Source organism: Xiphophorus hellerii, chromosome 18, assembly GCF_003331165.1.
Source record: "Xiphophorus hellerii strain 12219 chromosome 18, Xiphophorus_hellerii-4.1, whole genome shotgun sequence".
In the NCBI taxonomy this organism is placed as follows: Eukaryota; Metazoa; Chordata; class Actinopteri; order Cyprinodontiformes; family Poeciliidae; genus Xiphophorus; species Xiphophorus hellerii.
The window spans coordinates 11,255,758-11,277,271 of NC_045689.1; the positions used below are offsets into that span (position 1 = coordinate 11,255,758).

Below are 21,514 nucleotides of genomic sequence, written 5' to 3' on the forward strand. Positions count from 1 at the left end.
CTAGCTTTAGTTACTTAAAAAGTTTATACAATACAAACATAAATGTATTTTAAGAGGATTTCATGTGTCAGTCTAAAACAAATCAGCACATAGCTACAAAGTTGAAGAAAACTTAAAAATTGGGGCAAGCACTTTAAATCCAGCTTTTGCTGCAAGTCAGCTTTAGTTTTGCACATCTAAAAATTTAAATAGCTGCCATTCTTTGCAAAATAGCTCAAACTAAGTAAATGTAAATGATTAAGTCTCATCACAAATAGTTTTTTGATTTAGGTCTGGACTTTGACTGGGCCATTCTAACATGTGACTATACCTTAATGTGAATCATTTAATTGAAGCACCTGCTGTATGCGTAGGTTTCTTTGGTTCTGGAAGGTAAACTATTATTCATGTCATCAGCCCTTTAGTGTACCAGATGAAGAAAGGAATTCCCACAGCATGATGCTGCCACCACCAAAATGCTTGACAGTAGGATGTGTCCAGGATGATGTGCAGTTCTAGTTTTCTACCACACAAAGTAATTTGACTCAAAGCAAAAGATTGGTCTCATCTGATCAGAACTCAGGAGTGTCAAAATACAAATGCACACCACACTTTTCAGATTTTCCCTCCACTTCACAACAATGTGCTACTTTATGTTGGTCTATCATAAAACCTCAGCATTGACGTTTATAATATGACACTGTGAGAACACAGTCAAGTGTTGTGAATACTGTAAAGCTTCAAGGCTCTGTGCAGCTCAGAGTGGCGACCGGTTAATGACTCTAAACGCTGAGAAACACACCCATCGAGAAGGATGCACTTTTATGCACAAAGAGGGTAAACAGCAGCTGTAGCTCCAATCAGACCTTATACAGCAAAGTGCGCTCCACCAGTTGAAAAGGGGCGGGGTCAATCTTGCAGTTGTTGAAGTCGACTTGCTCATCAAGCTGCCTCTCCTCCCACTCTGCAATCTGCAAATCACACAGATTTGGAGGATCAGAGATGATCAGCAAAAACTTAAGACAGAAAGACGACAAAAACAGTGAAGTGCTTTGCCTTAGCGTCAGTGGTCAATACAACTCGATTAACGAGATTTTAAACATTATTCTCAGTAAAAAAAAACAAAACAACTAACTCCCACATTTAGAGCCTGTCTTTATTGGCTGTACATCTTTGTGGTTAGGCTGTAAAAAAAAGTGTGTTCAGAAAATACTGACAACAGATGAAGTCTTTATGACTAATATCAGCCTGTGATCAGCTGATAAAAGCATCATATTTTCCAAACCACTATTTGACACATCACATCCATTTAGTGGCACAGATGCAGCGCTGAGTGATTATAAATCAAAGGCAACCTACACTGCAATGCTGCTCAGCACCAGAGGCAAACAAAGAGAGACAAAGACAGAAGCAGTGACATGGCAGATTTATGAAAGGTGAACGTTATTCGAGTGAACGAAGGGAAGAAAAAAAAGGGTGAGGAATATGTTTCTGACAGAAAGGAAATGAGAGGTTCTGTTGATGGATGAATTATGAATGATGTCATATCCAAAAATATACGACTCCAGGGTAAGTGACCCATCTGGGCACATTGAAAAAAGTGAAGGGCCAAGGTTTGTCGGACTGTGATGACATCAAGCGTAATCAGAGTTTCCAGTAAGACAAACATAGGCTTTGAAATTAGAACAGATTGAATGAAAAGCAGTCTCCATGTATCAAAGACTTGAAAGAAGTTCCTCTGTGTGACACCATCATCAACCCTAACCCTCAAAATCAACAGAAAAATCCCATCTAAAAGATAATAACTAAAATTCTACAATTTCAACAAAAACCTTCGTCAAAGGCTACATGTATGCTTGTTTGGAAAAGTTGCAAACTCTTTTTGTATTTGTTACTATCAAATGTAGCTCAAACACTAAAATATTAAAATAATCAAACCTGACTCAGATAAATCAATACAGAGGAGATTCACAGCTAAATATTAATGAAATCTTTACTCCATTTACGAAAATACAAATGAGACTTTAAGGTCATCACAAAACAAAGAGAATCATAGAATCCACAGTAGATGGACTAGTCAAACTGAATAACTTAAGACCAGTTAGAGTTCCTGTGATTTGCAAAACCTTTTCATTATTTAAAAAAAAAATAAGACGTGATTCTTAGTCTTCTCAAAAACATACCTCCATCCTATTTGGTCTCATAGTTGAGAACCCAATGTAGTATATCATTGTGTGCGCAGGATGCATTGCTACATCTCTATTTGGTAACCATTTCAGTAATAATTAAAAAATGCTCATAAAAAGCAAGACTTAGAAAACAATTTTCCTGTTCATTCTCTCCAAATTACCAAATAAAATCTTCCACTTACTTTTCTTTGAACAGAGAGTTCTCATTTACAGAACAGTACACACCACACCTGGCAGTTTATTCATCGCAACTTTGAAATTGAACTCCTCTCACATTATTGAAGCTTCAGTCAGAGACAGAAAGGTAGTAACCATAACTTCCATGATTTCCCTCATGGTCATGTCTGGAAGGTGCCCCTACAACTGCTGCGCCCCATTTCCTTTATGGACAGCTCAATACTTCAAACACTGACTCAGATTACCTTAAAGACATCATCAGGGACATTTTTAAGAACTGTCAAGATGTATAATAGTGTATTGTTCTGCTGGGAGAGAGCTCCTATTAATTGGGAAGTGTGTGAAACAATACAAACATTGTGTCACCAACTGTGGGTTTTACCTCACGAAGTGTCATGCCGTCTTTCACATCTCCATCATCCTGCAGATGACAATCAATAGAAAAGAAGTCAGTAACAAAAAAATTTGGTTATTTCATGTTTTAGCTAAAAACAGCTAAAACATGAAGAACCAAGAATATCAGAAAAACATGGTAAACAAATGAAAGAGAGTTCTGGTTTCTGGGTTATTTTCTTAAATATTTCTCATTTCTAGTCATATCCTCTACAGCTGTGAACAGAGACACATGGAAGACATCAAAAATGTTATACTGCACCAATGTCTTGTGACAAATGGACAGAAATGGAACGAGAGACTAAAAGAGTGACAAAAGCACATTTAATAAGTGCGCAAAATTTGATATATGAGATGTCATAGTAGATGATCGTTATAAAGAAGGATCTGTGGTAAGTTTCAATAGAAAGCCCGATATCTTTGCAGACGCCCAAATTAAAACCCGCAGAGATCTGGGTGAAGAGAATGTTAATGCAAGGTGTGAATTCATGCCTATGTGTGACAAATTAACACAAATTAGCATCAAAGTAAAGATGAGTTAAAAAAAAAATAAATCAGAAAATCCATCCTTTATAGCAGAAAAAATTTCAAACTGAAAACTAAAATCCAGCCATAATCTTATACATTGTATGGAGTGGGGAGAAACATTCTAAGCTTTATTTCCTTTAGCATTTCACAAGGTTGGAACATTTAGAGAGTTTGGTAATTCGGGTTTGAAGACAGACATCTTTGATTTGTTTTAATGAAGTTTTTCCAACATCAGTCTCAAACATCTCAATAAATAAAGCGAAAAATGGATGTTGTGAAGACTTGGTGACCCCATTCTTTGCTGCAGAGTTTTTCTTATCCTCCCTAATCATCCTACTCACTCTCTGTGGGGACGAGATTAATATGAGTTCTTGTCCAGCTCAGTGTCCAGTGGCTAGAAGAACTGAGACTCTGTGTTACATGATAGTCATACTCCTGGGTAAAGAAAAGATGGATTGCTAATCATAAGTTCTTGAATCCTATAAATAACTGAAAACAATAATGCATAATTTTATGTTTAACATAATCATCTTTAACAAATTGTTAGGGGTACCAACAATTGTCCACTGGGAATTTTAAAAAATCCCATCTTAACAAGTGATTTTTCTCCCTATTGAGTACAGGTTCTCAAAATGAAAGTTGGATTTTTCTGAATTTGTTTTATTGTGTGATCACGCTGCTACTCTGCTGGCCTTTTACACCACAGGAGCCTATAAATGGGCTTGTATGAGCAGTGGGTTGTAAAATGAAAAGTAATTTACTCATGTACTTGCATGCAGGTATTTACATTAACAAGAGTGAATTTAGAAAAACATATGTGTGCCAGAGCAACAGAGAGATGAAGGGCAACCCAGGGGATGATGGGAACTCTGAGTTTATTTATCCTTATTGCTGCCGAAGCTGACCTGTCGCTAACCCCTAGCAACTGTCGCCGCAGGGCATCAGGAGGTGCCCTACTGTAGCATAATGCAAACAGAGGCCAGACGTGCCTGGAGTTTATGAGACTAAACAACCATACACTCAAACACCTACTAGCACTTTATCTGAGATAAATGATAATACTGCTTGACAGACGACACAAGGACAACTCGGCCATGAACGCCATTGTTCCAGGTACAACCTTCACCAGAACATGAAAATATAGGGGGACAATATTTATGATTGACATGCATCCTTCTGTTTGCACAATGCTTTCCTATTTTTCATGGAAACACAGAAAGATGGATGAGGAAATATAAAGCTTTTAGAAAGATTAGCTGTTGAGAAAATATAAACTTATGGTTATAGAAAGTATGCACAAAAGCCTGTCGATGTCTGGATTTGTGTGTGAGGTAGAGATGAGGTTGTGAGTCCACAGTGTCTTATAAAAGTATTCACATCTCTTCAACTTTTGCGCAGCACTTCAGTATATTTGAATGGAATTCAGTGTAGAAACACCAAATAGTGCATATTTATAAAGTGAAATATTAACAATACTATTTTGCAAAGTTTTAAAACAATGAAAATCTGAAAACCTTGAAGAGATACAGAAAAAGGGAGATTATAGTTAGATTAAATTACACACCTGGATTCAATTAATCAAGTAGGTGAACTCAAAGTTGTTAGCACTAGATTTTATTTTGGTGCATCCAAATAAAAGGTTATAGATAATAGTGCACACTCCACTTTTTAGATTTTAATTGGTCATGAAACCATGTATTGTTTGTATTCCTTCCACTTCCAAATTAGGTGTCATTTTCTGTGTGTCTATCACAGAAAATCCCAGTAAAGTACATCAAAATGTGCTAATATTTTTGCAAAGCTCTGTAGATGTAACTGACAAAAATCTGTCATATTGAAATTAAAATAGCTAGGTGAGTGTGCAGGTGTGGAGAGTTTTGAGGGAGTGAGAGTGCTGACATTGGACCTCGGTGTTTGCTGAGTTGGTTCTGTGACCAAAGGATAAAAACTCAATTGCACACCATTAGTTCCCCTTCACATTAGTTACTAAAACCTGCATGCAATAGTGTTGCTTCCAAAACTGTATAGTATTTTAGACTGATCATTTTGGTAACTAGATTTGAATTGTAACATTTGTTTGCAGTTTCTAACTTTAATTATTTGGAATGAAGTTGGATGTAATTGGATGTAAAATTAAAACCATTTATATCTTGGTGAGGAAGATATATTTGAAGATGTATGATCAGACTTGAATCAACTTAAAATAACAGCATCAATAACGCTGTGGCTGCAGCAAAGTGCCAGTAGAGTAAACACTTTATTACTCTCTAACCACTCAGAAAATCCCCCAGCTTTCCAAATTAAAATCTTCACAGACATTATCACATTTCAGCTCACTTTCCATCTTTATATTAAAACTTGCGTGTTGTAAATAAAAAAATTCAACTGCCCAAAAGCAAACAAAAAAATTCTCTCTTTAAAGTTTTCTAAAATTGGTTTGTGCAAAGCAGTCCTCATCACATTATGTACATTAATTTTTTTCCTGAGAAATTCACCCTCATCTCTTAGTTATCTAAAATTACACAAGAACTCCATCCTGTTCCCTGCATACTCTGCTTATCAGATGTCTGAAGGACATTTTTAATGGAGTCAGTGTCTTTGTAACACTGCTTAGAATTTGCTTCCATTAAGATCCACTCAGGCACCAGTAACGTTCGACTTTGATGACTCGAGTCGTACAAAGTGGAACAACGCAGAAATACAAACATGAACTTAAATCAAATCAATCAAGCATTTCATTGTGCCAGATTGATAACAAAATTAGATGTTTCTCTGCAATCACCAATACAAACTAGATAATATAAAAATAAGTGAAAAAAATCTCAGCAGTTCCTGCAACCTTGCTGAAACAGAAATCTGCTATAAAGCCCCTCTCACCATCCTCTGCAGGGTTTGTCTTTTCTGCCATGCTGCAGCTAAAGTACTAGTATCATCACACTCCCGAGCTTAAGTCACAATAGCAGTTTTTTCAGTCATCTGGGAGGTTTCTGCGCTGCATCCTTTGGGTCAGAAAGGGGTGCCAAAATAGCAGTGCAAAGCTGCTTTAATTGTAACATTCTGGTTTATTCTCCACAAACAGCTCGGCTGGTTTGATATGAAACACTGTGTTTCATATCACAATAAATAAAATGCATAGAACAAGCTTTTTCACTTTGTTAGTCAGTAAACTTCCACTTTGCAAACATTTGCATTCTAATTAGGCCAAATGTGAGGTTATAAACAGCTGCTGTAATCAGTTTTAGTGAGCCAAGACCATCAATTTTTATTTCTATGCTGACTAAACAAAAACAAATGGCAGTTGTAAAGTAGAGCAAGAAAGAAGCTTGGACTCACTTTTCAAATGCCCTCAAGTTTGTGAAGCCAGATGCACAAATACGGAGATGTATGTAATCAAGCTTAGGGGTTGAAGGCTAGAGATGTCGCGGGAACTTTGTTTATTATGTCTCTGTTTCAGAGATAATTGTTGAGTTGTCGAGTAATTTTTCATAACTCGAGAATCCAACGTTGGATAAACATGTCAAACCAGTTTTGGAATCCCACATTCTCCATTTTAATAAAATTATGTAGAATCATTTCTACAATTTGTGTATTTGAGCCACTGGTTTCATTTGTTTTTATTTTACAGAAACATTGAAAAATTGAACCAACACAACTGTAATCGTTTTTACAGCCCCTTACGAAAGTACTCAGTCTTCTGATGGCAATTTTTGGCACAAATATTCCTCAATAACTCACATAAACTCAACAAAAAGATGGATAAAGAGAAAGATGGAAATTGTCAGGAAAAACAAAAATGAACAAAAAGGAAAAATACGAGCCCACAAGCGATTATAAATAAAGCATGAGGGACGCAAGAGTGGGAGAAGAATAATGAGAGAAAACAGCAAGAAAGGAAACATCAATCTGTGCAACAGGCTCCTGATGTCATCTGCCCTGCATTAATATTTCACAGTCACAATAGAACAATGAAGGGCAGACGGGCGCTGTGGTCAAGATGACGGCGCAACAAAAAACTGGAGGAGGGTCTCGAAAAAGTCGTCAAGCATGACAAAGATGTGCAATGGGGAGCACAAATCAAGGAATGGCAGAAGAACTGAGAATAGAGCTGCTGAAGGGTCAGGGTTGAAGCCATAAGTTGATCTACCATCTGCTGCAGGGATGCAAAACCTGAAATGATTCCACGAACAGTTCTTTCTGAAACACAGGAATGACTAACATGCTCCTTGGTTCCCTTAACACCCAAAAAGATTCCTTGGTCTAACTCCTGCTCCATCTGCCTAAGCACAGACTGGGTGATGAGCTTCACAAGTGTACCCTTCAATCAATGATTAAAATCATAATTGGCAGCAGCAGATGATGCAGATTGACTGCTGTCCATCAATTAATAAACATAAATAAATACTGACAGACTTGAAAATCTGATGTCAAGTAAAATTGCCTTGCTGAAATTTGCCTCCCAAGGTTATGGTAATTACTGTGTTTAAAAAATAATGTAATATAGTCTGAACATTTCAAATTAAAGCCAATCTTTCCAGTCTGTGAATAAACTCCAACCCTTGGTATGTGGAAGTTGTGCGAATTGGTGACCTGGTGCTGCTCTGGCTTTAACCAAATATTGTGGCATGTTGTCATCAGGGGCTGCAGCGATGGTGATTTTTCTCTTGACTGTAACCAAGCCCCAAGTGCCATGGAAATGACTTACAGATGTCCCATGGTGCCCCCCCTACAAACAAGCTTGACTAAGTATGTAATTTTCTAAAAAGTATCTCAACATGTTCTGGTGAATCGATACTGGGATTCCAATTTCACTAAAACAGAGTAGCTTGGCAGTGCTGCCAATTGGAGGCTTATTCATCTGTGACCTTCAGCTCACTTTTCCTAGTGATATGACATCTTTTTCTTTTACTGCAGGGAGTTATTACTGATTATAACTTCAAAGAACCTTACTCTAAAATATCTAAAGTAATCCTTTAAGGTAGGTCTAATTTAGGCTGTGTGGTCATACAACGTTAAAATATTTTTATGGAGCAGACCTGGATATGGTTCTGGACTCACACAGCTTGATGAGATGCATGGTTGAAGAACACAATACTGTCAGTGGTTTTCCTTTCCCTGTCAACAAAACTGATCAGTGTCATTTATCAGCAGCACACTTTGGTTTTACACACAAATACACACACATAGCCTGAGGCGATGCATGAGTAATGACATGACATCCCCGCGCTGCAGAATGATTAAAATTTTGTACAGACTTCAATAATTGGGCTGATGGAGCCCTTTCAGTGCTTCAAGTCCAAATCAATAATACTTCTAATAGAGTTACACTAACATTATCTGAACTGTAATTCTGTCAGAAGAAGGATGTAATCTTTTATTCTGATTGCAGAATAAAAGATTATTCTTGCAGTGGAAAATAAATCTTTCTTGTAGTGGAAAATAAAAACATTCACAATCATTGCTTGAGATTGTTTGATCAGTAGATAACTATTCAAACAGCTAATGTTCTCCTCACTATTCATGATTTAATTGTTCTGACAGTAGTATGTACTAAATCTCTCCAAGGAAAAGGTTTCTTAAAAATGTAGTTGGGAGATGCAGAGAATTACCTACATTTTTTCTGATATATGTATCATTTTTTTCTTTGATGATTTCCAAACACCAGCAGCTTAAATAAAACACGTTTGAAGCTCAAAATGAACACACTGGTACTGGGTATTATGTTAATATTAAGATGGAGGTGCAGCTTAACCTTGTGAAGTAGGTGCTTCCATAAAAATTAAAAAGTCAACAGTGCAATTTACAAAATCTCACTGTCAAAACATGGAACCATTAAAGACAAATATCCAGGCAGTAAATCTTTATAAAATAGGCTATTAGTAAATGCGTCATTGCATCCTTCTAACAAATATTACCACTGAAATTTATGTTCCTATTCTAAAGCCTCCCAAATGGTTTCAAAACAACCAGAGATAGTTTTAAAAACTAAAATGAAAAAAAAATAAATAAATTGATTTTACACAAACTCCTCATGGGCTAACTTTACTTTGAAATTGTTGAAGTGCATCCGGTAACACTTTATTTGACGGGTTGTGAATAAGACTGTTATGTTATGTTATGTTATTTTATGACAATGTCATAAAATAACATAACAGCTGTCATGAACATGAGTAAGTCTTCATGAATATTTATGATTGTTGTCATAAGGTGTCATTCGGTAAATCATGACACTTTTAATACAAAGTTGACATTATTCAAAATGTCTTCGTTATGACAACTTGATATTAAATAAGAAATCATGATCTCAAATAAATTTGTTATAAAAGTATTACTGATTAAACTTAGCTCATTAAATCTGATTAAATTTAGCTTTAATAACATAAAGCTACATAATTTTTAAAGTTGAACGTCACTTTGACTTTGCAAATACATTAATATTTTTTTAAAAGCCTCTGGAAAACAATGACATGACAAAACTTCAATGTAGCAAAACAATCCATTTGCAGGATAAAATAAAGTGTGGCAGGACACAAGGCTGAGACAAAGTGAAAGATTTTAAATGGAAGCCACCTAAGATTGTGTGTGAGTGTCTTCTGAATATGTGTGTGTGAGAGAGTGGGAGGTACTGTACTGTAAAGCGTGAAGGACTGTATGTGAGAGATAGGATAGGACTGTGTGGGTGCACTGAATGCGTGAACGGCAGGATGCGAGTCACCGTGTGTGTGTGTGTTGTGTCTGTGCTCCTGTTGATTGGCTCCATTCAAGGTCATGGTTTTCTCACCTCCAGAGCTTCTACGTCTGGACTGGAGCAGAACAGGCTCTTCAACGCTATGCCGGAATGGTCCTGTGGGCCTGCAAGTGGAAATTAGAAACATTCACAATCATTGCTTGAGATTGTTTGATCAGTAGATAACTATTCAAACTGCTAATGTTCTCACTATTCATGATTTAATTGTTCTGACAGTAGTCTGAACTAAATCTCTCCAAAGCTTTCTTCCTCAGCCAGCTCTTCCTAGCTGTGACCTAAAATGACCTACAGGTGTTCCCAAACAAACTGAGAGACATAATGTCTCCAGCTGGTTCCATGTCAGTCAAAGCCCGTTTCCCATTGTGACATGTTTGAAGCACCTTTCCTAGAATGTGACAGAGTAGCTTCTCTTTATTGAGAGTCTCCTAGACTGCTGAGCTCCTCTCTCTCCAATGAGGAAAAGCTTAAATACTTCAACATCAGATTTGGCTCAACTTTTGCCTGATGAAGGTATAGAAAAACATGAGTGATATACATCTTTGGCTTCACAACACTATTTGGGGGAACAACAAAAATACTTGCTTCTTTGTGTTTGCAAAGTGAGAGATTTAGCATTGATAGCAAGAAGGTTCGGAAGCCAACTTCAGCATTCAGTAATTAAAAACTTTTTTAGGTTTCTTAGAGAGTGTTAGCATGTTTGATGAGAAGTCTTTAAGTCACAAAGAACCAACTGACTACTGTACCAGAGAGTCCAACCCAATTTGCCAATCGCCTTCCTAATAAAGTCAACAGAACCAGCACTGTGGTTCTTCCACAGTCTGTATTTATGTCACTGAACACTTTGACTAGGGCATTCTCAGTACTGTGGTGAGCAGAGAAACCAAACTGAAAGACAAATGGGGGCTCATTCTTAAACTATTTAAGAGTTGGAAACACAGCTTTTTCAATAATTTTGCTGATGAATGGAAGGTTGAAAATTGACCTGTGATTTTGCAGTAGGGATTTTTCCAGATTGTTATTTTTTATCAGTGGTTTGATAACTGCCGTTTTTAAAGCCTGGGCAAAAACACCTGATGAGAGGGATGAGTTTACCACTTGAATCAGAGCAGATGCAATGACAGGCAGTACTTTCTTAAGGAAAGCTGTTAGAAGGAGGAGCTTAATTGATTTTTTATTTCTTCTAGGTTTTTGTGGCTGAGTTGGTGAAATTTAGTCATTTTCTCTGCATTTCTCATTTTTTGGAATAGGAATAGAAGTGAAAATGATGTTAATGTGCAATTTAACCATCTATTTTTTATTTTCTCTGTAAGGAAGTTGACAAAGTCATTGCAGGCTCAGGAGGGTTTGTCAACCTATCAACTCTAGCAAATAAGGCACAAGGATTGTTGATGTTGTTGCTATTGATTTCTGAAAAGAATGCCTCCTTTTGTCAGGATCTGTGTTTTTCCGTGTTTAGTTAGAGTTTTTTGTGTCCTTGAGTCTCTTCGTTGTCCTGTCCTCCCCTTGATTGTTCCCAGGTGTGTCTCGTTCTGTGATTACCCTCCCCTGTATTTAACTCCACCTGTGTTCCTTGTTCCTCGTCGGGTCCTCGTCAATGTTTCGTCAACGTCACGTCAATGTCCAGTCTAGTCGTCCTCAGTGTTTCCTTGTGCCTGCTGTTCGTTGTTGGACTTATTTATCATTAAAAACATCATATTCATCATACCTGGGTCCGCTGCATCTGCCTCACCACCAACACCACCGCACTTCATGACAGTAGGACCCGACCAGACCGAAAGGTGAGGCTGCTATTATGGACCCAGCTGGAGTGCGGAGGCGGAGATCCGGCAGGGAGGACAGGGCGCTGGCTGACGCTCTCGCCGAGCTGCAGCGGGAGCTTTTCCGAGGGACAAGACTGGTGTTGGCGCCCCCCGGATTCGGCCCGCGTCGGTTCCTCCGTCCGGGTAGTCAGCGACGTGAGCCGCCGGTGGAGCCGGCCCCTCGTCGCTTTCCGGAAACACCTCCTCCGCTGTCTGCCCGGAGACAGCGACGTGAGCCGCCGGTGGAGCCGGCCCCTCGTCGCTTTCCGGAAACACCTCCTCCGCTGTCTGCCCGGAGACAGCGACGTGAGCCGCCGGCAGACCCGGCCCCTCGTCGCTTTCCGGAGCCGCCACCTCCACGGTCAGCCCGGAGACAGCGACGTGAGCCGCCGGCAGACCCGGCCCCTCGTCGCTTTCCGGAGCCGCCACCTCCACGGTCAGCCCGGAGACAGCGACGTGAGCCGCCGGTGGACCCGGCCCCTCGTCGCCTTCCGGAGCTGTCACCCCCGCAGCCGGTTCCAAGGCTTCGCTGCGGCTCGCCCCCGCGGCCGGTTCCAAGGCTTCGCTGCGGCTCGCCCCCGCGGCCGGTTCCAAGGCTTCGCTGCGGCTCGCCCCCGCGGCCGGTTCCAAGGCTTCGCTGCGGATCGCCCCCGCGGCCGGTTCCAAGGCTTCGCTGCGGATCGCCCCCGCGGCCGGTTCCAAGGCTTCGCTGCGGCTCGCCTCCGCGGCCGGTTCCAAGGCTTCGCTGCGGCTCGCCTCCGCGGCCGGTTCCAAGGCTTCGCTGCGGCTCGCCTCCGCGGCCGGTTCCAAGGCTTCGCTGCGGCTCGCCTCCGCGGCCGGTTCCAAGGCTTCGCTGCGGCTGGCCTCCGCGGCCGGTTCCAAGGCTTCGCTGCGGCTCGCCTCCGCGGCCGGTTCCAAGGCTTCGCTCCGGCGCACCCGAGGCCGAGTCAGCCGGCGTTCCAGCCGGCGCACCCGAGGCCGAGTCAGCCGGCGTTCCAGCCGGCGCACCCGAGGCCGAGTCAGCCGGCGTTCCAGCCGACGCACCCGAGGCCGAGTCAGCCGGCGTTCCAGCCGGCGCACCCGAGGCCGAGTCAGCCGGCGTTCCAGCCGGCGTTCCTTCCGAGACTCCCTGCGTTCCACCCGAGACCGAGACTCCCTGCGTTCCACCCGAGACCGAGACCCCCTGTGCTCCACCAGAGACCCTGCCTCGGGGGGCTCGTCGTCGCCGTCTGTGGGCGGTCCCCGGGACTCATCGCCACCTCCAGCGCCGCGGACGGCCGCCGGACCGCCTCCGTGGTTACCGCCTCCAGCGCCGCGGACGGCCGCCGGACCGCCTCCGTGGTTCCCGCCGCCGCGGACGGCCGCCGGACCGCCTCCGTGGTTCCCGCCGCCGCGGACGACCACCGGACCACCTCCGTGGTTCCTGCCTCCTTTGCCTCCGCCCACCCTGTGGGTAGTTTTTTGTTTGTTTATGGACTCTTGGCCCTTCTTGTGTTTCCGCCCACGATGGTGGGTAGTTTTTTGTTTTTCTGGACTCTGGCCCCCCGTCCGGCGCCCCTCCGCCCACCCTTGTTGTGTTTTTGTTTTTTCTGGACTCTGGCCCCCCATCCGGCGCCCCTCCGCCCACCCTTGTTGTGGTTTTTTTTTTGGGCGTCTGGTAGCCGCCCTTGAGGGGGGGGTACTGTCAGGATCTGTGTTTTTCCGTGTTTAGTTAGAGTTTTTTGTGTCCTTGAGTCTCTTCGTTGTCCTGTCCTCCCCTTGATTGTTCCCAGGTGTGTCTCGTTCTGTGATTACCCTCCCGTGTATTTAACTCCACCTGTGTTCCTTGTTCCTCGTCGGGTCCTCGTCAATGTTTCGTCAACGTCACGTCAATGTCCAGTCTAGTCGTCCTCAGTGTTTCCTTGTGCCTGCTGTTCGTTGTTGGACTTATTTATCATTAAAAACATCATATTCATCATACCTGGGTCCGCTGCATCTGCCTCACCACCAACACCACCGCACTTCATGACACCTTTGCATATTTCAAGGTTGAATGACAGTCTCTTTTTATAGATTTGATAGTGAAGCTAGAGTAGTGTTTAAGCCATTTACGTTCAGCCACTCAGAAGTCTTCAAGTATTACGTGGATTAAATAATTACCATTACCTTAGTAGTTACTTACTTGTGGGAAGCTCAGTGGGTCTCTCCACAACAGACGGTCTTTTCAGTGCAGGTTTCAGAGGCTTCTGACTAGCTGGACGAGTTGGACTGAAGGTGGACTCCTCAGTAGAAATCTAAGCACAAACACAAAGATGAAATCTAAACCACCTAATCTTCCCTTAACGCTCCATCACTCTCACTAACATCGGACCCATTAGATAAATGAATGTGCTTTCAGCAGAGTGAGGAGATGGAAACAAATCAAGTGAGTGAAGGAGGCAAGACAAAAAAGAAAATGCATACAAAGACACAAGAGGCCAGCGGGAGGAATAAAGTTCAGAGGCTGAATGTGGGGTTGGCTTTGATTTAAAATTTCATGACTGCAGTGGGTTTTCTTTCAGCCATTTTCATGACCAGAAGACATTTTTGCTCAGCTATATTATTGATGCTCAGAAAGTGAGGAAAGCATCTAGTTACAGCCATAAAGAAGAGATTGTTTATGTGAAAAAATAGGTAGAATATTCATTGTTAACGATATTTTTAAAGTTTCCAGTTTCATTATATAAGGTAGTTACACTTGTGTGTCTGTCTCCCTCTAACTGAATGCATTATTCAACAAAATCTTCTGAGTTCCACTGAAAGACAGAAGTGTTTCTCTGATTAGCTGCATTATGTGGGTAATATTGGTGGGACACCAAGCGTTGCAAAGTAAACAAATAAACTTCTAATTGCTGAATCCATTAGGACCAGAGTTGTCTTTTAAACATGGGTGTGTGCAGATTGTTGATGACTTAAAATATAGCCAACGATCTGGCTTGTTTCAGCAATTATTTTTTACGTCTCTCTTCCATAGAACAGATTTGTAATGTATAACTAATAATTGTCCTGTCAAGAGACTTCTGCAAATCCTAGAGCTTCCATGGACTTTTAGGCTTTTTGTAATTACTAATTCTCTTCTTGTATGGCCTGCTAGTTTAAAAATATAAAACAAGATGTTTTCAGGTCAACTTTCTCCTTGATCTTTCTACTGTGTTCTTTGGTCTTTATGATGACATCTGCTTACTGTTCTTCTCCAACAAACATTTCAAGGCTTCATCAAAGAACTGGATTTATATTGTCACAAACTTAATGGTGTTCATTTAGGAATCAAGTGGCTTCTATGGGGAATAGATTTTAGTTATGGACATCAAAGTAAAGCTTTTCATATTTGCATCTGTAAACTATTTTATTAATGCGTTATTTTGTGTTGTTAAAAATTTTGGTTGCAACTTCACACCAAGTATTCATTGCTATTTTTAGATGCACTGAATATGTAATGAGGATATTGCCCTGTAAAAATCAACTCCCAAAGCTCTTCTTAAGTGAAACAAAAAAGAAATATGAAATTGTTTCACAAAGAATCTAGTACAAATTATTTAATTGACTGATAAATTCTCTACAGATTGTCTTTAGACGTATTCCACTTGTAAATAAGGACCTCTAACCTGCAAGCGGACCTCCTGGCTGGCCTGCTGGCGCCCATCCTCGCTATCGCTGTTTGACACATCAGACAGGCATTTTTTCTCTGCTGCAGCTCGTTCCCTGCTGTACTCCATCCGTCTGCTGCGACTGAGCTGCTGGGAGAGCAGCGACTGCAGCTGGGCACGCTCTATGGAGCCCAACAGGATCATTGACTCTGGGTTAGGAGACAGAGATGCATGGGGTGAGAGCAAGAGCGATACAAAAACCAAGGAGGATAAAAAAAAAGGATAAGGGTGGTTTATTAGCAGAGTGCAACAGAAAGAAAAGAGAAAGCAAAGGAGAAAAAACAGAGATAGAAAGAGATTTAGGGAAAAACTGCGAGCAGAGGGCTGCAACTTCCAAACAAACAAATGTACTGCAGAGAAGTCTGCATAGTTGCATAACAAGTGCCCAGAAGGCAGCAAATGTCCAGTAATTAGTGTGCATGTGTTGGCGGCTTTAAGTAACTGCCTTTGTGACGGTGCGTGCAGATTAGGTGTTTGGTTAAATGCCGCAGCTAATTGTTCCTGTACCACCGTATAATTGAAACAGTGTTGAAATACCCAATTTGCACTTTAATGAGGTGACTAAGGCCATCAGCAAGCTGTGCCCAGGCAGGTTTTTTTCTATCAATCAGTCACTTTGATGAGGACAGCACTGGGATTGCAGAAATTGTGAATTTAATGCCAGCTGGAGGGCAAACCAGGAGTACAAGATTGGCAACACTGAACAAAGATACCCCAAATGTTAGAGCCACTGTATCACAGATTCTGATTTGCAAAACCTTTTTAAGATGTTATTTAGCCCCTTAAAAAAAGATGTGTGCTGAGCTAATGTGTGGAACAAAGGTCGACGAGGTTGGAGCTGTAGGTCACTGACAGGCTGATAAACTACCAAAACATAAACCTGCCAGGAACAGAAGTGGCAGTTTTGGCACCATTTCTTCCAAGAATTTCTCATAAAAACATGGTCAAATATCATTGCACTGCAACGTAATAGTGATTCATATAATCTTATTTGCTAATAGTATAAGAATTTTAATCTTTTTAATAACAGAATGTTTTTTCCAAAACTGAAATCCTCATCTTATCATTTGTATTCACTCCTTGTGAATACTTTATCAATCATGATCATCAAAACACCCAAGGGGTTGAATATTTTTTACAGACACTTTGATTACTTTAAACTGCAAGACCTGACATATTTGTTTAATTTGGGGTTGGGTTTACCAATTAACAATAAATATGTAGCAGCATGGGTGCACTAAATCCCAACATTTTAACTGGCAAATCAAGATTTTAACTTGTTTTCATTTTATTTGTTTCTGCCAAAGGAAAATATGAGCAGAGAAATTAGATGGTTTCTTGTATGGAGATAAACTACCTTCAGCTACAAATGAACCCTCACTGTGTCTTTCAGTGGTTTCACAAGAAACCAGAAACAGGTTATTTACACATAACTCTGTGTTTTGCATGGTAATGTAGATTTGTTTTTACTCACCAGCGGATTCCACTAAAGCCAGAGCCTTGAGATGTCCCGACCTCAGGACGTTGTGTAGGTCTCTGTAGCAGCAGTTGAGTGTGATGTACCGTACATCCCTCTCCATAATGTCCTCCACACGGATGTTGTATTTCCTGAGACAAGCATGGAAGGAAAGAAGAGTAAATGAAATGTACAAGGTGAAAAAAAGAAATGTGTATTGTTTCATTGAGATGAGGTCAAAGGAAGAAGACAGCTGAAACGGTATTCTATTCATTGGCTGAAAATGTATCAACACTCATGTTTAAAAGTTCGTACTACACAAACGTCATAATATTTCTAAATTATTGCCCTTACAGATATGATGACTGCACAGCCTTTCAGCTGACTGGTAAACACATCTTTCGGTTGTTACCACATCAGAGTATGTACTTCAGGTGAAGCTGGGTGACACTGTGTGAGCACTTCTCAGCTCAGCAGAATCACACGCCTCAATACACCAGTTAGATACACTCAGATTTCTCTTCCTGCTGGAGCCGGCCAAGAACTGCAAACACGACAGCCGTCGCTTAATGGCTTCCGCTGCCAAGACCGTCAGCCGTGCCAAGACACGGACTGCGGCCAAACCTCCACTTTTTCAACCGGTGACAACTCGCTGTGCTGACCTTTCCTCAGATGTAAAAAAACAAAATTGATGGCCATGCTTTCCATGCTCCAATTCAATACATATAATGTACAACTCTAGTCCAGGAGGCCTCTTAGGAAGATGAAGGAAACCTATCAATAAACTTCTGTATATTAAAGCATAGGAAGAAGAAAATGACTGCAAATAAAATTACAGTGTGTATTCTGAAAGAACAAAACCCCTATACAGAGCAAATGACTATAATTTTAAAACTATAAAAAACACCAGGTTTAAATAAGTTTCCTGAATTATTTGTATTTTCACTATTTCAGAAGCATGTTCGCTATGAATTATGTATGTATAGTTCATCTTCAGCTGTAAGATGAAGAAAAACACACATGCAGCTTTTTGTTCTTATCGTCTGAAGCTAAATCGGGCCAAACATCTCTTGTTTTAGGTCAGTTAGAATAACTAAACCAAAGTCACATTAATGAGAGACATAATACAGATATGTATTGTATTGTGTCATTTTGCAATAAATTTAAATATCACAAACATTAGAAGATCTTGAATTAGAAGATATTTCTGCTAACTATGTAAAAATGAACATTTTACACAGTAAACTTTTCACATAAACATTTCAGAATTCACTTCTTAATGCTAGGACTAAAAAATGAAAAAAACAATTTTGTCTCCTTATTTTTTAAAAAGCGAAATGGTTCTTCTAGCACCAGTCAACCGTATCATCCCAAATATGAAAAAGGCCTTAAAGAAAGTTTCCTCTTTGCACTGTGCTTGCTGACAGCGTTTTAATTTGCATGTGGATGAGAGAGAATAATGTAAGTGCTTGTCTCTGAACTGGCCACAGCAGCTGCCAAGGTAAATTTCCCTTGAGGTGTCAAAGGTGGAAGATATCTAATTGATTTTCCTCTTAATTCAACCAAGTTTCCATGTAATAGAATCTGATCAGATATCCTGCATTCTGTATAAACTGTACAACCTGAAAGGTTGCTCCACTTGGTTTCCCCAATAACACCAACTGCTGCTAAATAAGACTGACACCTTGGAATCCTGATTAAATGAATACTCTGTAACTTTTCCTTTTTTTGCAGTGACGAGTTATACATGGCCTAATCGACAACAAAAAGGTGCAGAAACGCTCAGGTTTCACACTGAGGTGAGGTGGAAAAAGTGTTTAGAAAAGCAGAGGTGACAAGTGAGCTGTGATGAGAAAGGTTTTGTAATAGTTTCTACATTTAGAAGTTATTTTTTTGAATAACGTATGATATGAAGCCATTGAAAAAGATATGCATGAACATATAGAAATTGTGTAAAGTCAAATTTGTATGTGATTCAAATACCTGACTTTGCAATTCAGTCTAGAAGAAAAAAAAAATCTAATTCTCTTCCTAGAAAATAAATGTTGATAAATGTACATGCTGGATGTGTTGCAGAGCAGCCATTATATAAGTGTTCCTTTATAGTGCTTTGTACATCCATCAAAAATGGATAATTTCATGTTTGAACCTTCCAACCCTTTCTGTGAAATAATTATGTAATAATGTCTGATATGTTTGATGACAGATTATCCTGTCAAGGCAGAGTCCGGAGTACGTAGTAAGAGTTTTTTGTTTTTTTTGCCATAAGCAAAGCAAAGTAGAGTTATACTGTAGGGCTTGAGACTAAGTTTTTACACTTGTTTCACCTATCTATTTTTCTTAGATGCACCCAAATTTTTGGTCACATCACATTTAGACCCTTTTGTTAAACAAAGACTGTTTTGCTCAAGAATAAACTGGGTGACTGAATTTGTCGCTTTGTGTGCAAAGAGTTCTGTGCAGATAAACATGCTCTGCCTTTGCAGCCGACGGGAATAACATCACTCAAAGAACTGCAAAACAAAGTCAATATTGAGATGTGTTTTGTAAAATATGCAGGAAAATTTTATCTGTGCCTTACATAGAGAACAAATACTCTTGAACTTGTTAGAAGATGTATGTTTGGATAATTTTCAAACACTGTTTCAAAGCAGTCATTTGAGCTTCCCACTGCAATGGGAGCAGAGCAGAGTTGTTCGACTGATGTTTTTCTTGCAGCCTCTTGGGACCCTCTGCTCCGCAATGGATGAGGCAGTTCAGGATGGGGCATGCAATACTGCCTTCTTACACCAAAGTATATATAAATAATGACTTAAAGAGAATAAGTTAATAAAAAAAACATAAAAATAAATGCTAATGTGTGTATCTGATTGCTTGAATTTCACGCCTCTGTCAGTAAACAGACTTATAGAGCTTTGTTTACTTTTAAATTTTTTATAACCCACGCATGCAACTTTATAAAAATGTTTTTAGAAGAATTTTTAGAGGATGGCCTAATAAGAATTGATACATGGGAGCCACATACTGATCCCAAGACAACAAAAATAAACAAAATAAATAAATAAATAAATTTAGGAAGATTTCTTTCTTTAACCCGATCCTGGACACAATGCCAGTCCCACTGGTACATGTACTCAAATGCTGGATTTTACAATAGATAAGACAGAATATTCTATTGTGGTGGTGGTATAGTGAAGGGAAGAGAAGCTTTTCCAGCAAAAATGATTAAGAGTGACATTCGTTGTGCCCTTATTGTGAATTAGTTTATGAATGACACATTTAGGTTATTGTTCCAATGTAACAGTTTGCAGATATCCAAGTAAAGCTGTCAAATGCCAAGTGCAAATGTTTGAACGGGTGTATCTCTGAGGACACCCAGCAAATCCTGCAAAGAAAAAGAACCTCAATACAGAAAATCTATCACCAAAAACTGGTAAAGCTACAGTTGAAGCAAGAAGTTTACATGCACTCAATAAAAATACATGTTTTCTGTCCTTCATTGTTTGAAATTAAATCAGACCAAAGTTAAAAAAAAAAAAAATTGCCCTCAAGTCAAACCATCTTCAAGCTACTGGATGGATGTATTAATAAAATGAGGAATAAATGCTGTACTAGTCTGAAGACTGAAAACAGCTCCACCTGTCTGTGGACAGCAGGATTACAGTCTGACAGGACTCTTACACTGCTCTAAAAATGTTTGGCAAATTTAAAGCAGAGGTACACTGTTAAGTAAATGTAATTTTCTTATTGTAGTTGTACAGAGTATTTTTTAAAAGACAGGTGCTATTGCATATTTGCTTTAGGCTCTTCATCAATATATATTACGGTGTACGTACTCATGGTGACCCCAGCCCAGATCTGGGAGGTAGGGCAGCTTCTTGATCCTGATTTGAGAGTCATAGTACGACGGCTGCAAAGATTGAGCCACGGCGTTGGCCAGTAAAACAGCTATTATCATCGGCAGGATGTGGGAGATCTGACCAGTCAGCTCACACACAATGACCGAAGTTGAAATGGTGTGGGTGACCGCTCCTGACAAGGCTGCAGCACCTGTGGATGAGGGAGAACAGCAGAACAGGCGACTCTCAGTATCACGGTAAGCTCTGGAACACCAAGGGTCGTGTTAACTGAATATTTTCTGATGATGAATGGTTTTATGAAATGTTGCTGGAAACTTCAGAATGCTATGTATGATTTTGACAAACTGCAATTCACACCTCTGACCCCTTGATGCAAACAGGTAGACGTTTTCAATTTTATGCACAGAGTACATTGTGGAGGAAACTAAATCTATCAATCAATCAAAAAAAATGAAAAAGTACTTTCATCTGAGAATCACCTCTGACCTGGACAACATACTCAACGTATCTCACTATCTGGGAGCTGAGCGTGTTGAAGAGGCTTTAGAGCACATCCGAGTTACAGACTGGTGTAGCTGGACTACTGGTGGACAGGAAAGGCATAATTTAAGTGCAATCATTTAATTTAATTGTTTATATGTAGCAGTCGAGGCGACAGTGGGTTTTCGTCACTGTGGATTTTAAACATATATTTGTCTACTTGATGTGTGATGCCAAGATGTG

General features: G+C 40.2%; 1 protein-coding gene across 1 annotated transcript in view; it reads right to left on the reverse strand.

Moving 5' to 3' along the window:
* The window catches only part of LOC116707966 (chloride channel protein 2-like), an 82,518-nt gene that overhangs the window by 8,418 nt on the left and 52,586 nt on the right, over positions 1-21,514 (reverse strand). Inside the window, exons 15-21 of the mRNA XM_032545672.1 lie at positions 20,768-20,981; positions 16,950-17,083; positions 15,434-15,645; positions 13,972-14,083; positions 10,045-10,115; positions 2,728-2,766; positions 846-950 (exon numbers count right to left, since the gene is read on the reverse strand). Coding sequence (XP_032401563.1) covers positions 846-950; positions 2,728-2,766; positions 10,045-10,115; positions 13,972-14,083; positions 15,434-15,645; positions 16,950-17,083; positions 20,768-20,981 — 887 coding nt within the window. The remainder of the gene's footprint in view (positions 1-845; positions 951-2,727; positions 2,767-10,044; positions 10,116-13,971; positions 14,084-15,433; positions 15,646-16,949; positions 17,084-20,767; positions 20,982-21,514) is intronic.